The 16,120-nt window shown below is 35.5% G+C and overlaps 1 protein-coding gene across 8 annotated transcripts in view; it reads right to left on the bottom strand.

Moving 5' to 3' along the window:
• Window positions 1–16,120, bottom strand: part of LOC137503221 (sex-lethal homolog) — a 183,243-nt gene that overhangs the window by 4,702 nt on the left and 162,421 nt on the right. For 6 of the 8 annotated variants that reach the window (XM_068230752.1, XM_068230750.1, XM_068230753.1 and 3 more), the window contains exon 6: window positions 272–457. The exons of the other annotated variants lie outside the window; for them this stretch is intronic. In XM_068230752.1, the coding sequence (XP_068086853.1) occupies window positions 288–457 (170 nt within the window). In that variant the 3' untranslated portion in view covers window positions 272–287. The remainder of the gene's footprint in view (window positions 1–271; window positions 458–16,120) is intronic. 8 annotated transcript variants of the gene reach the window in all.

The following is a 16,120-nucleotide window of genomic DNA, read 5'->3' as shown; positions in this document are numbered from 1 at the left end:
TGGACCTTGATTAAATGGATTTTCCATTCGGTACATAGCAATCCAAAGAATTCCTGAATAGAATTACAAGTCAAAATTATGCAAACCTGTTTTGCTTAAAAGAATAAGAGAAGATAATAAAATTGTAAGTATGAAGTATTATTTGCCAAGAAAACTAAGCAGGAAAGTTGCCACTTCAACTCTCGCTAATCAACTTAATCCGATTTCTTAGAGCTTTCCACTGATTCTTCCAATCTGTACTGATAAAAAAATATAATAAAAAAAGACCAACCAAGTTATTGTGTGGTTTAATTCCAGTTGTACATATTGTATCCTCCGCCCATACCGATAGGATTGTACCGGTTGTGTGACTTATCGGCCCTCATGACACCAGAGTAGCCGCCGCCTCTCATCACAACCCCCGTGGATCCTCCACGAGTCATTATCCCCCGACCACGGCTGGCTGTAACTGCTCCGCCTGCAAGATCACACACATCTAACTCTACAGCCAGCCATGAGCCATGGTTCAGGAAGTGTTCATCATTCTATGAATATATAAAGAAAAGGGGAGGGGAGGGGGGGGAAGAAAGAAAGAAAGAAAAGAAAAAGAAAGAAAGAAAAAGTAGGGAAGGATCAACAGCTGAGCTCTTCAGTCTTATAGTCTCATTTACCTGAAAAGAAGTGAGAAAGCATATTATGAGGCTAAATACAGAGAATGAGGTTTGTCTTACAATTATCAAACAGAGCTAAGAACTCTTCCAATTGAACTCTGCATAACTTAAGACGACAAACAACTCAGTGCAATACAATGTGGAATACTTTCCAGGAGGCATTTTAACTTGTTTAAACCCCTTCACACCCACCTGTAGCTTATAATTAGCTGTAAGAATAATTTCAAGGCCTCAAGATCTGCTGTGCACAATTCTGCATGTTAGATAGACCAAATGTTGACACTATTGCAACCCTCTAGACTGTATAATATGGAGCTACAACAAGACGTTGAAAAAGCATGGCTGGCTATCACTTAGCTTGTTGGGGTCAGGGTACAAGTATGTTTTATTTCATAACATTTAAAACAGTGTAGTATGGAGTTAGGCACCATTCACAAAGAAAATCAAATGAAAGCGTAATGTAAACATGAAAAGAAACATTCAATCAAACGTTAACACAATCTGAATTAAATTGTGAAAGAAAGTAAATGAAAATGTGATTTACATAAATGTATATACAGTATGTGGTAAAACTAGAGACAATGAAATTATTGCTCATCTGCTGTCCACGTTTCCCTAGCAACCAAGTATTTATTTATTGTATTTAATAGTTTCACACAGTATTATGTTGATTTCTGCAATGATTGTTCTGCCTTTTGAGGAATATTTCCGGTCATATGGAGCGGGGCGTCAGAATGGGCCAAGTTTGCTTCAGGTACGAGAACGATTCAATAAGGAGGCACCAAGTAACACAACAGTGTTAGCTGTAGTTAACAAGTTCTGCCATACGGGATCAGTCTTTATGTCAATGAAAGGTGAACTAATTATATAATTTTCCTCTCAGGTGACAACAGGCACCCAAGAACCATCACCACACATGAGAATCATGGATGACTACTCCAACAGGTGTTACGTATTCAGTCATGGAATACTGGGCCCTTATTTCATCTAGGATACAGCACCGAATCAAGAACAGTGGACCACGTAGTCTACACAGAAATTATTAACCCATTCATGCGGGATTTGTGCTGTTTTTGTTATACCAACAACAATGGATGGGCTCCAAACAGCGCGCAAGGGGAGTCACCCTTCTGCAACGACACTTAGGAGATCACCTATAGTCAGCGTCAACTCAAGTCCTAAACAGTCCCTTTGATGTTATACCGGTAGTCAACTGAGAACTGAGGAAAATATCCCTCCGCGGGTGAACACTTCCCCTCTTTCCCCTTCTCCTTCACGGTTCTCGACCTTAACCTGGCGAGTAATGCAAGCAGCTTTTATATAACATGTATAACATCAAAGAGACTGCTTAGGACTTGAGTTGACTCCGAGTATTTCTTGAGAAACTCAATTCCCACATCCTTCCTACTCCCCCTCCTGCAGATACATATGGGGCATGTTGAAAGAATCAGTTTTCAAGACAGAGAATATTCCCGAATTATACAAAAAGACCATCATTTTTTACGTCCTTTGTTCATCATCATGTTTAGTAATCTTCAGAAACATTATGAACAATGCGTGGCACGTGGAGGTACGCATACTGTATAATAACATGTTAGTGTTATTTGTTTTGCTGCATACAGGTACATAACCAAATTTGTTCTCTGGCCACAAGCAGCCATTTTAAATCAGCTGTCAACTATATGCAAAAAACTTGTTCTATTTTCTCGCTGGCTAGTATCTCCATTTGTAACGTCCATTAAGAATGTCTATAATTCTACCCGTTTAAGTCCTACATGTGTTAATTTACATTGTGAACAATGTCCAACTACTACTGATTGTGTAGTAAAGCTGTGGTATCTGTTGTGTATGAATGTAATATCAAATGTTATATTACACCAAAATTCAACCTATAAAAATAATTATGCACATAAAACTTTGGATTTTCAGAATACATTTATTTTGTAGCATTCTGTAGAACGCTATGACAATAGAACTGTATTAAAATAACTTTGTGAACAGCATGAATGTAGAGGGGTTCAATATTTTTTGTACGTTTCCTGTGACAATATTTTTGACTACAATCACCAAACGTTTAAAAAAAATGTACGATATAATAAATAGACTATATTTTTTGCAAGTGGGGTTTAGCTCTTTCTTCACAGAAGCTGAGAAGGATTTCTAATCTTTTTCTACTGGTGTAGATAGACCTTTTATTGACATTACTTCAAATTAAATTCCGTGTCTAAACCGACAGATTAAACAAAATCCTATCTTGGAAAGTCCTTTTGGTACTGCTATGGGCTGTTTCTGTATTTTCATGCACCAGGTAACATTTCATTCTTATGCCCACAACTAAATAACTGACTTTTTGAACTATTTCATTGATTATACTGCTCCCAGATTTATGTACAAATTAATATTCAAAGAACCAATCAATACTATTCAATATTTATTATTAATATTAAGCATTCATATTTCATCTTGCTTAAGGCTTCCTGAGTGTGTTATTCTTTTGATCATTATCATAAATAGTTGAATGTTATACAGAATAAAAACACTGTACATTCTAATTAAAACTAAAACTAAATGTACAATGAGAAACTATTCAAATTAGAAGTTATTAAATCAAAATTGAAACTAATTGTGTCTTTCTGATAAAAAGTGTAGTACTGATTTTGGCTTGAATATCAAAAGCAACCTGTTTAAACCCAGCTGAGAGCAATAGTGTCCATAACGGGTCTGTCTGCATTATGTTCCTTAATAAGCTAACAAAGCATTGGATTGGAGTGTGCATACGTCACATATTTGCAATTACAAGAAATTTACATTCATACATTTCAAAACATAAGCTGTGTGCTTATATCATTCCATGATCTTCCTGAAAATGCTGTTAGTGTGACAGATGTTGGGCATAAATAAAATTTGAAGTGCTAAGTCACCATCCACAACGAGGAGACCCGTAGTATTAAAGTTGCACCTTTTTAGTTGCTGGCATTGAATTACTCAAATTTTCCTGACTGTTGTCTATTACCAAGACATACTACATAGCCTAAAGTCACGGGACACTCCTTTGCTTCAAGCACACTTCTCCTGTATCTCAAGACACATGACTAAAGGCACAAATGCTTGATACAGTTTGCTGTCAGAACGAGTCATTGAATAAAGTTGTGCGAGTTCAAAAATTCATGATTGTAGAGGCCTATAAATGACATTCTGTCAAGAGGAAACATTAGGGAGGCACTGAACCCAAGTATTGTTCTCAAAGGCCCTGGAAACTGATTGACACCTGCAAAGTTTGAAGTATGTTTTGCACACCAATCATATATAAAGTTAAGCCCTGTCAACGATTCATCACACCTCATGATCATCTTCAATTGTTCTAGAGTCCACCAGCAATGTGTATTGCACCACTGCAGTAATGAGCAGTGAACAATCAATTTGGTGATCCTTGCTTTATGTGTCTCTGCTCACCCATGGAATCCCAGTGCAAACAACTCTCTACAAGTGGTATGAGTACTGGCATCACTTCCAGATCTGTGGTTAGGGTTTCTAACAAAGCTTACAGGTTTTGACTTCACACACTGAAGACATTGATGGTGCCCATCTATTGTTTTCGCTTCCCTGATCAAGGCATCTCCATTTCACCACATCTCTTACTGTTGAACCTAGTGTCTGAATCTTGCCAGAAATTTCATGAGTTGAATGACCGAACTGGTGGGTACTGATATTTGTGCCCCTTTTTGCCACAAACTGGACACTCGCTGAGAGGAAAGTAGATTAATCCCATGTCATGAACCTATAAATAAGGCTGTGAGTGCTCAGTAGAAATGTTTACTAGCTACAGCCATCAAATGGACATACAAGAAGGCTGAAAAGGGCACTGATTCAGTCATCCACCCAAGAGATTTCTGGCAAGATTCGGACACCAGGTTCAACAGTGAGTGATGTAGTGGCGAAATGGTTAGGGATTTAGAAAACCTCCACCTCGACCAGCGAAACCAAAACAATATTAACAGATAGGGACCGTCAATGTCTTAGATGTGCGGTGAAGTCTAACCAACAAACTTCATTAGAAACTCTGGCCACAGATCTGGAAGTGATGCCAGTATTCAGAGGTGTTTACACTGGGATTGCATGGATGAGCTGTGGCACACAAAGCAAGGATCATTAAAATGAACGTTCACCACCAATTACAGAAGTGGTGCAATACACATTGCGAGTGGACTCATTTATGCTACACGTTGTGGCTGCCCTGTGGATAAGTAGACATGTGTAGATCTGGCAAATACCAGGTGAGTATTACTTACCAGAGGGCATAGTTCCCATCATAAAATTTGACAGAGGAGGTATTGTGGCATGGGCCTATTTTTCATGGTTTAGTTCCTCGAGCCATGAACGACGAAGCCTATTGGGCAATACTGGACAATTCTATACTACTCACCCTGTGGCAACAATTTGGAACTAACCCTTTTCATTTTCAACATGACAATGCAACCATTCATAAAGCAAAGGCCATAATCAAGAGGTGTGTTAAAAATGGGAGTGAATGAAATTGAATGGCCAACTCAAAACTCTTATTTAAACCCAAATGAACATACCTGGGATGAATTATCAGACCAACCCAAACGCAGCCTTGTTGAAGGAGGAACTGAAGGGGGACCTACATCATACTGACACTGTAGCAGCCCCTACAGTCAATAGCATAATACAGTGCATCTTGGTAAGGTACACGATTCTCTTTTTAAAATAGTATGGATTATGAGTAGACACCTCATTCAATGGCAAAGTCCGAAATTATTCCACATATCTTAGTGAAAGAACTCTCATAATACTTCTGTCAATTTTAAATATTACTATTTTTTGTAACGCACGAAAATGAATAAAAATGGAAAGAATAATTAAGATAGGTTTGAGGAAAGAATTCTGAAAGAAATGAAAGGTCAATGAGCAGGCTTCAAAACCTGTTTACGTCACAAAATCTTCAAGGCGAGATGAGATTGTTCTTTCATATGGCAGAGTAATGGAAGAAAACTAAACATAAAATAGGGGTACTCTTAGAGACAATAAAAATTACAACAGTATGTTTAACCATAATAATTTTATATAGATATATATCTCCAGAATGTCTTCATTTTCTTTTCCAGTGACTGAATAAACAGTCACATACATCACATAGATAATACAACAAGTAGAGACATTCCACACATCATCTGATAAAAATCAAAACACATTTTAAAGACAAATATTAACAAGATGTTTTTCATTTCTTTACAATAAACTCTAGCCAGTATACAATTTTTAAATGAAGATTTCGGTTTCACTCTTCTTAAAGGATAAAAAAATACCAAGCATTTATTCGTTGTCAAATTAAATTATTCTAAGTGGATTTTTTCCCCCTCAGATTGCAAGACTGTAAAAAAACTTTTCAGGAATATATACAGTGAATGGGAATTTAACAATGTACGATTTATTAAAGATAAAAAGACGTACGTAGCGTGAACTCCAACAGGATGAACTGTCTATTTAAAGAGGGTAGAGAATGGTTACGATCAATTTAAAAATTATAAATACTATATGATGCACAAAATACACAGCACACAAGCACACTGTATTTTTAGATTACCCAACTGACAGATTATGATATTTCAGAATAAAAACACAATCACATTTAAGAATTAAAGTTTGACAAGGTTTAATGTTTTTGACGGACTCGTGTCTCTAATGCAGAACAGAATAAAAGAAATAATAAGAAAGAAATTATGAGTCTGTTGTTGAAAATATCTTCTGTTGACAAGAAATCGGACCCATTCCATTCCCTACTTAGGAGACAGGTATGAACAGGCTTTCAATTCTTCTTTGGTCTACAGATATGAAAACTGTGCTAGATAGACGGAGGCAGGGTAGGTCTCCCAAGGATTTAAATTGCTTACTAATAGTAAATATACGAGCGAGACTTCTGGTAAAGCACTATACATGTAGAATTTATATATATATATAACTTATAAAAGCTGCAGTCATCTTAAGTGTGCAGCCTAACATTAAAAAGGACTCATTTTCATAATGGTAATTTGTATCATTTCCCAATTGTATTGACTAATACACTGGCTAAGCACCAGAAATAAACTTAGTTAAAGCATTAAAACATTCAGTTTTAGTCACTATTCTTGCCACAGTAGGAAGGAGGTTCTCATCACTTCAGTTAAATAAAGGAGACAGAAAAAGTTACTATAAACTTAAAATTGCAGGCTTTATGTGAAACAAAATAAACAAATAATGTAAAGGCTGTGAAAAGGTTTGGTGTTTCTGATTGTAACATAGGCAGAAAGACAAATAAAAGTTATAAGTTGGGAAGTTATTAGAATAAAGGCAGTTGAGGAGGCACGCGAGAACTTCCAGTAACTGAATTTAAGGCAGGCCTGGGGTGGTGCAAATGAATGATGCAGTGTTAGGGACAGTGCTTACAATGTTGCAGTACTATCACCAGACAGATACCGGTACATTATTACTTGTCTTACTACAAGTGGATTCAGCAATATCAGCATGGTCAAGTAAACTTGTGTCCTTGTCCTGAGGTGGTGCAGCTCTTTTCAGGCAGTGAGATGCATGTACCATTTTAGCCACATACCAGCCCTCCTGCCATTTATAAATAAAGGTATGGTTAGGAGACGTGATTACAGTTTGTTTAAAATCAAATTATGCTTTTCTTTGTTGTGTGTTAAGGAAAAATTTGTGGCTAAAATCCTAAAATTGACAGCACAGGTGGTGAAATTGATACAGCAAGAGTTAATAGAGGTATATGCCAACTTGACAAGTTTAAACTGAGATAAGAAACCAATGTAAGTGTCAACTGGCAATAATTTTGTTTCTAACCTAAAATTTAATGTCTACATTACCAAAATAACTTTTTCATTGAATTCTGCAATAAAATAAATAATCTTATAAGGAAAACTTCTTGGGTATATCATAAAACAAATACATACAGGGTGAATCAGAAATATGACTACATGTTTAAAGTAAATGTAGCATATTACTGTTCATTATGGAGGGAAATAGTCTATTTGATCATGTCAGGCAAGAGTCATGTGCCTAAACTTAGGTCATTAGCCAAGATGGCACTGAGCACGCAGCAGCAATTTACAGCTGCAACATAGGCGACTGAATACCACAACATTCATGAACCCTTAAGACTGGCAGGATGCAGTTTCAACCCATCACTGCTCCTGTGTTTGTGGAAAAAGTGTAAGTAGGTTTGCCAATAGAACAACGTAAGTATATATGAGCTTGGTATCAGTCCACTATGTCTCCTGCTTTGAGAGCAATTCGTGTTCAAAAACTGAATGAGAATGATCCTGATAAGTGGTGAGGACTGTGTGAATTTATTTAAAGAGTAAATGCAAATGATGAATTTTGCTTTCACAAAATGTACTTTTTTGATGAAACTGTGTTCTAGAAAAATGGAAGTGGTAATCAAAACAATTATCAGGCATCAACATGTTGAAAACAGCAGTAAAGGAAGCCATTTGAGCTATTCCAGAGGCCGTGTATTGTGAAGCACTGATTAACTTTCCGAAACATTACCGATTATCCATTGATGCAAATGGCGAATAGTTTGAGGTTATAAAGTACCCAACTGGTGGTGGTGTGTACTGTTCTTTAAATTCAAGAACTGCCTTTCCAACAGCAATGTCTCATTTCACGTAGCCATAATACTGTCATCAAATTTGTAACCATATTTCTGACTCACATCGTAAATTATTATTTGGTTTGTTCTCTCTTTTCCTCTGTTATCTTGGGATGCTTAACATGTCACACTGATTCTCAGTTGAAAAACATTCAGGACTGTGGTCTCTCAAAATAAAGAATCACTGTTCTGCATTAGTGAACATTGTATGTCATTCAGACCACCATACAAGGAAAGAGACATACAGAATAAAGAGTAAATTAATAATTAAAATGCAGCGTGTATGTAGAAATAAGGAAAATGTAAGAATCTTTGGGTGCTTGTTTCAACATATCACCCTTTGTAGCAGCGATAATATACAAGGTCTAGTCATTTAACTCCCAGTCAAGCTCGTATGGAGCATACCTTCCAAAAACAATACTGCTGTGCTATGAGGAGTCAGTCAAGTATGCTGAAAACCAGCTTGTTCTGTGTATTGGTAATGACGCTACACTACAGGCCTTCTGATAATAACAGAATGAAGGATTAATTTGAATGTATTTACACTGAATTCTGCTTCAAGTAAGGGAAAACAGATTTAGAAAGTTAAGAAATGCTGAAGAAGGCTTTTGAGGAGCAGGCTACAGGATGTTCTTGAACATTCTCCCCCACTTTAAGGAAGGAAGAATCTCAACTGATGATTATGTGCACTCTGGTTACTCAGTGTACACTTCCAACACCAGACATTATCACAGAAGTGCATCAGACTGCCCATGAAGACAGTCAAACAGTTAATATACAGTAAGTACACAATAAAACTGATCTTAAATCTATGACTTTTTGATATTCTCAAAACTGATAGTACAGCTGAAGGGGTAAGATTTTGAATGGTGGAGGAAATCAAAATGAATAGGAGTCAGTCTTTGACATGCTGCACAAAAATGACTTCCAAGAATATTGGAATAATGCCTGAAGTAAACAACAAACTATTTATCAAATCATTATGGGAATTTACTGACTTGACCTCATACATTTAATACAGAGCAAGATACGTTCCATCATTAACACCAAGTATTAGCTCTGTAATGCATTAAAATCATTTTAAAAAGTGAAACCCATTCTTCCATCATTAGGAAAGAAAAAGTTTTATACACATTGATTTACATATTATCTTAGAATCTCGCAAAGAAAAAAAAATATCTCCTATTAACTAGAACAGTCTATTAAATAAACACCATATACATGTATTTACATCCTAGATACATTCCTTGCTTTCATTAAAAACAAAATCTGTCATTTTAAGGGAATGGGATTGGAACGAGGTAAAATTTTCATGGACATAATCATATACATGTTAATTTAATCTACTGTGTTTGTAGTGAGGCGGAAGGATAACTTTAGCTTACAGAAGAATTATTTAGAAAATGCTATGCAACTTATTTTTTAAATATAGTGATACCCTCTTTAAGGTAAAAGAGAGCAAAGAGTATCATGGAATATACCAGAACCTTCCTTGAAATTGTACCTTGCACTACTATTTGTGCAACATAATTGCTCCTGAAACAGAATGTTAAAATGGGAGCGAAATAGCTAACATAATCCACACAACTCACACACATCCGTTTCTGTATGGAAACACAGCCTTAGTTATGAAATTATTGTTTTTTTAAATATCAGGAGTATAGTCATCTCACTCAAAAAAGCATTTCTTTTCAAAACTGGATTAATGCTTAAGAAAAGTGTCATCCAATCTAGGTAATCTAAAAGTGTTCATTAGTCATTGAACTAGCTTTACTGATATCTTCATCATAAGCAATAAGTTTCATATGAGAAGCAAACACTTCCACGTTCTAAGTCCCTTCCTAAGACGTCAGTTTTAACAGTGAAAGATTTCGTTTTCGTGAGCCATTATAAACACTGTGGATGAGACAATGACTGGTCTATTGACTTGAGTCAAATGTTATGCACCAAAATTATAGGTTTATTCATTTTTCTAAAATTCATTCAAATATGTATATTGTGTAATATAATTTTTTATAGGTAGTAGAACTGAAAAGAAACAAATTGTTTTAATACCAATTCATAACTTGCTTATCCAAGGAAAAAGAAGTCAACACAGTTGATCTAGAAAAGAAAATGTCTCATATTCCCATGACAAACTTCATTCATTAAAAACATCTATAATCTCAAGGACGTTAACTTTGGAGGCTTCTGGTGGGCTATAGGGCAATAATTCTGAGACTCTTCTGCAACTTTTCTGCCTGACGATAGAGCGTGCTCAGCTATGATGTCGTGTTCCAAGATGTTCGAGCTCTTACCCACACTAGACACTGCAGGTCCAGTATTATATGGGAAGCTGTGGAAATACGTAGAAATCCTAACAATTTCAACAGGGACTCTGGCTATCAATTACTGTAATACGTGGTTGCCAGCCATTAAGGATTTACATAGGTAGTTCCCTTCCCTGTCCCTTCACTATTGTTATTTCGTTTTGGTGTTTTCCAAATTCAAATGTTCCTCATCACCGGATGTTTCATTCCATGCTTGGGTCAATGTCATACTTTCATATGTGTGTACACCTGTTATGTTATGCGACCCTCTCAGAGTGATTCTGATGGTTCCGTCAGCTTCCTCTTCTAACGCTAGCACTGTACCATGTCCAGTGAACCATCTGGTGACGAATGAACATACCACTTCCACTTCTATTACAACATCTAAATTCAAACCTCATTGTTTGAGAAGCCTTTCTCGTGAACAGTCGAGATTTTCTTCTCAAGATGCAGAGCAAAGTTCTCTGCGAAACTTAAAGAATTGCACCTTATTTTCTTGACAAGGCATAAGCACAAAAGCCTATATCATGTCTATAAGAATCTGAGTCGTATTAAATAAGGTGGAACCATAAATGTTTCCTTATCAAGTTACTGTATATCATAGGTGTCAATGAGGAACAACGAATATGAGATTTATAAACTGAAGCTAAACTCTGCTAGCGCTTGGTAGTCTCATAGAATAAATACCCAGGCGATGGCAGTCGTCACAGGAATGACACCTCACTCGCACAAGGAAAGCACAGACTACACCAATTCCAGACATGGCGACACCAAATCAACAAAGAGGAAGGTACAGCAGCGGGGAGGTCAATCAGTGAAAAGAGAAGTACTGTTCCGTGCTAAATAAAATCAATCTGAAGAAAATCACCCTGCACCACCTCCACCCCTCTGTCGCCAGGAAGTAATTCTGAGCAGTTAGTGCTTTGGTCAATGTAACTGTGGAAGTTATGTTGAACAGAGGGCAAATGTTGCAATATTTTTCTCAGAATCTTTACATAATTTTTAAAGCGAAGGGTGAATTCAATTAAATACATTTTGTTGCTTTTGCAGTAAAAATTTATTCAGTTTAATCTATTGTTTTATAGGGCGAACAGTCTGTTGTGGTCAATAGTATTTAGTATTCGTAAATCCACCGTCTTTTGGTAGAATGATGAATGTAAGTCTTTTTTAAGCCATCTTAAGACAATATTAAATTTATTTTGCAATTTGTTTTCATATTTTGCTATCTTTCAGGACATAAGTGTATGTATATGTCCAGAGATTTTAGGTCATAGAAATCCAACCCCTAGTAACGTCAAAGATATTTTTATTTTATTTTCACATCTTTACGAAAGTATAAATATTGTTTAAGCCTATTAAGCAGGACACAAGGAGTATAAGAATTACAGTCATGCTTTATTGGTCGACACTAGCCATGTCGTCATTAATGCCCTTTCTTTCATTAAACATTTTAAAGGATACAAAAATAGAACAAAAGGTCATTAAACATACATTTTTTAAAGTTACTAACTAGTATTTCCCCATGTTTTTACCTGAATTTTGAGAATGTACCGTGGATATATGCAAGTGTAGGAGAGGAATCCCAACAATTCTTACAAATTTTGTCACAAATTCATCAGAGGGTTTCACATACCTGCAGTGTGAATTAGGTGACAGTCAAAACAAGTTAAAACCCTTCTGACCTGCAATATCCTTCCGCCTTGGACAGATATTTATGAAAGCAATTTTCTATATTCTATGACAAATATTATTATTAGCTGAAACAATTCACAATGGAATAATTCCTTTTGTACATTGAGTGACTCAACATTAGCGGAAGATTCTTAACATCTTCATCTCTCTCTCTCTCTTCATTTTGCTCACAGAAAAAATGTGAAAAAGAAAAGAACAAAAATTATTCAATAAAAAATTACGCAAGAAAAATCTCTATTAAAACTACAGAAGTATCAGTGTGTTATAATTATTATTGTTACACTTTGGTTTTAGGGCCCGATTTCATCAACACCTGTTAAATATACAGTATACTAACACGTAATTAGTTAATATTGACTTAAAACTTTAATAACGTATTAGGTTTCTTGCGTTTCTTTAAACTTTTCTTGTGAAATATTAACTAATTGGCTGTTAACTCCTCCAACATTGCGAACTGGTGCGAATCAAGGAGGCAGTGGTATTAACATGCTGTTTTACAGTGCGCTCTGATGCGCTTTTGTTTGAATAACAGCTGTTAAATATGGAGCATGAAGTGAAAAGGAAACGAGGTTCTTATATTTCCTCCTTTGAAAAGGAATTATTAATCGAATTGGTCACCAAATACAAAGATGTAATTGAGTGCAAGCAGGCAGATGGTGCGGGTATAAAAGAAAAGGATGAGTCATGGGAGAAAGTCCATGAGGAGTTCAACTGCGAAGCCAATGTGACCTCCCTATCACCTACAAAAATCCTTCATTAATTGTCCCCACTTCAAACAGTGTTCTGATATGGGAATTATTAAATATTGTACTGTTGTGTACAGAACCAGGCCACCTAACAACTATATCCCTGATCTGGAGGTTAGGATCACTAATCACTTGAATTAACAGAAAAGTATTCCTTCCGATTAAGATATATTTCAGCCCTACTGCCTCCAGATGATTGGATTCTTATGTGTGCACAATCTATTGGACCTAAAACACCAGAAAAATGGCTTATTTCAAAGAAGTCACAGATAATTTGTTGACCTACTGAAGGCAATGTTACATACCTTCTTGCTGCAGAAACTCAACTAAAAACTCTACTAACTGTGGCTTTAGAAATTCTAGCACTGTCTCCTACCATTACATGAAAAGAACTCTAACGTCACTCAAATTTCGTCAACAACCATAGCAAAGCCTCTTTTAGACAACCTGTATCTTTGAAGAAATTCTGCATCCGTCAGATTTTCAAAGTCATTATGTCTCAAACCTACAAGATCTAAACAGAGCAATTCCGCATCCAAAGGGCGATTCACAGCAGCCATTTAGGAACAGGTGGCTAAATGTTAGCATTTAACAGGAAAACGGGGATGTTAACTTTAACACAAAATTTAACATATGTTAAACAATTTTTTATGAAATGCAAATTTTGTTAAACTGTATGTTAAAACTATTTAAGAGTTTGTTAAGTACTAACAAGTGTTGATGAAACCAGGCCTAGGAGTTTTAAAACGTTATTCACATAACATTACAAAGAAAATATTAGAAGAAATCTTACAACTGAAAACAGAAAGAGACTACAGTCAATTCACATCAGACACAAAAAATTCCTTAAGTAACCTTACGTGAGAAAAGTAGACTTTGTTAATAACTTTCACACACATAAAAATAGCTATTGTCTTGTTGACAAGTTCAACTGTGACTTGAAATGGAGAAAAAAAAATTAAAAACAATAGATTTATTTCCTTAGAAAATAATTAATGAGTATATATATAAAATTGAAAAATAAAATCTTAGCAACCGTATCACTTACTGGAAATCAATCCGTTCACACTTTTTCATTTCTAACCCATCTTAGTTTTGTTATACACAAACACACACACAGACATTCCCTACAATCATATCAACCACTTCTGATACATTGTCTAAGTACATACATTTAATAATAAAGAGGATATAATGATTCATTTTAAATATACATATGAATATAGCCTTCTATTTATTTTATTTCATTTTTATGTATTATTGGCATATCAGCAAACGTAGTATTCATTTCTCTTTGTTAAATGTGCAAACATTGACGTACTGTGAAATATTTAAACAGTGTTTTAACTATGACAAATATATTTAACATGTTTTACTAACAGAGAAATTAAGTCTAGAAAAAACACGTCCTATTTAGCAATAAAATATTAATGTAAAAACTGAATATTACTGAACTGCAGAGCTGTATCTGACATGGGATGGCACAACAATCTAGTTATAGATTACGTATAGAAAAAATAACTTTGTAGTATTGATGGCCACAAGACAATATCACTGTTGATAATACATTTATTACAGATTGTCTTCATTTATGAATGATACAGAAGGAAGACAGGCACATATTAAAATATAATCACTAATAATTTCAAGGAGTAATCATTTGAAAGGAAGAAAAGACTACAGAGGCAAGGAAATTATGGAAACATCACTGAGAGAATACAGCAGAAAATTCTTCAGCTCCTCAACCACACTTATACCAGGGTGATAAAAATCATTTTTACCAAATTAAACCAAGATAAATTTTCACTCTCATGTCTGTGAAAACAAATTTCAAATATCTACAAATACTGGCTGAATTATGACTTGAAATGTATGTACTCTCATGAGATCAGAGATGGTGGACAGCCTGTTAGCGGCGTTTTTAGCAGTCTGGAAGTTTATAGCTTGTTTTCTTAAAACTTTTTTTCCTTTTACTTCTTGCATTATAACTTCAATAGTTTTCAAAATGACTGGATGAAGTTTTCCATGACTGTTCTTCCTAGTGTTGTCTATACTCTGAACTTCAATCTTAAGCCATCTTTAACAGGAAGTTTATTCAATATTTTCCAATTTTAAAAAATCATAATTTCAGAATTCTAAAAAAAATATTTTCCTTTCTCTTACAGTGGAAACATTTACCACTGTGGTTCAGTTAGTTAATTTGATTACTGAAGTTAGGAAATGAAAAAAGTTTAAAATATTGGAAGAAATCTCTAAAGTCAAGTGCAGAGGGCTGAAAGGTGTGCAAGGTTTAGTGCAAATACTGAAAAATCTAGCATCAAAAACTTTTAAAATATTATACATTTTTCTGTAGATTAATTTAAGGGGTTTTATAAAACACTTCACTTTTTGTTTGAGGTCCATCTAAGAGATCGTATCTTCTTTACCCCCATACCAGTTTTCATTAAAACATTCCCAGTATTTTTCTTAGATATTTGCATCCTCTTTTTTTTTTTTTTTTTTGCTAGCGGCTTTACGTCGCACTGACACACATAGGTCTTACGGCGACGATGGGACAGGAAAGGCCTAGGAGTTGGAAGCAAGCGGCCATGGCCTTAATTAAGGTACAGCCCCAGCCAGCATTTGCCTGGTGTGAAAATGGGAAACCACGGAAAACCATCTTCAGGGCTGCCGAGAGTGGGATTCGAACCCACTATCTCCCGGATGCAAGCTCACTGAAGTTAGGAAATGAAAAAAGTTTAAAATATTGGAAGAAATCTCTAAAGTCAAGTGCAGAGGGCTGAAAGGTGTGCAAGGTTTAGTGCAAATACTGAAAAATCTAGCATCAAAAACTTTTAAAATATTATACATTTTTCTGTAGATTAATTTGCCTGGTGTGATTAACCGCGCGGTCAACTCCCCCAGTATTTGCATCTTACTGATATGGTGTGTGCTCTAATCATGGCAAATTAGTAAGTAGAACACTGCTCCATACCTCACATAATGTTTGTTACTCAAGTTGCATAACTTACTTTTTTTTTTTTTTTTAAGATCAAGCTATTCTTTGACATATTTCATAAC

The sequence above is a fragment of the Anabrus simplex genome, chromosome X (assembly GCF_040414725.1).
Source record: "Anabrus simplex isolate iqAnaSimp1 chromosome X, ASM4041472v1, whole genome shotgun sequence".
Lineage (NCBI taxonomy): Eukaryota > Metazoa > Arthropoda > Insecta > Orthoptera > Tettigoniidae > Anabrus > Anabrus simplex.
Note: the sequence above shows the minus strand (reverse complement) of the source record. Positions and strands in the feature narration are given on the sequence as shown.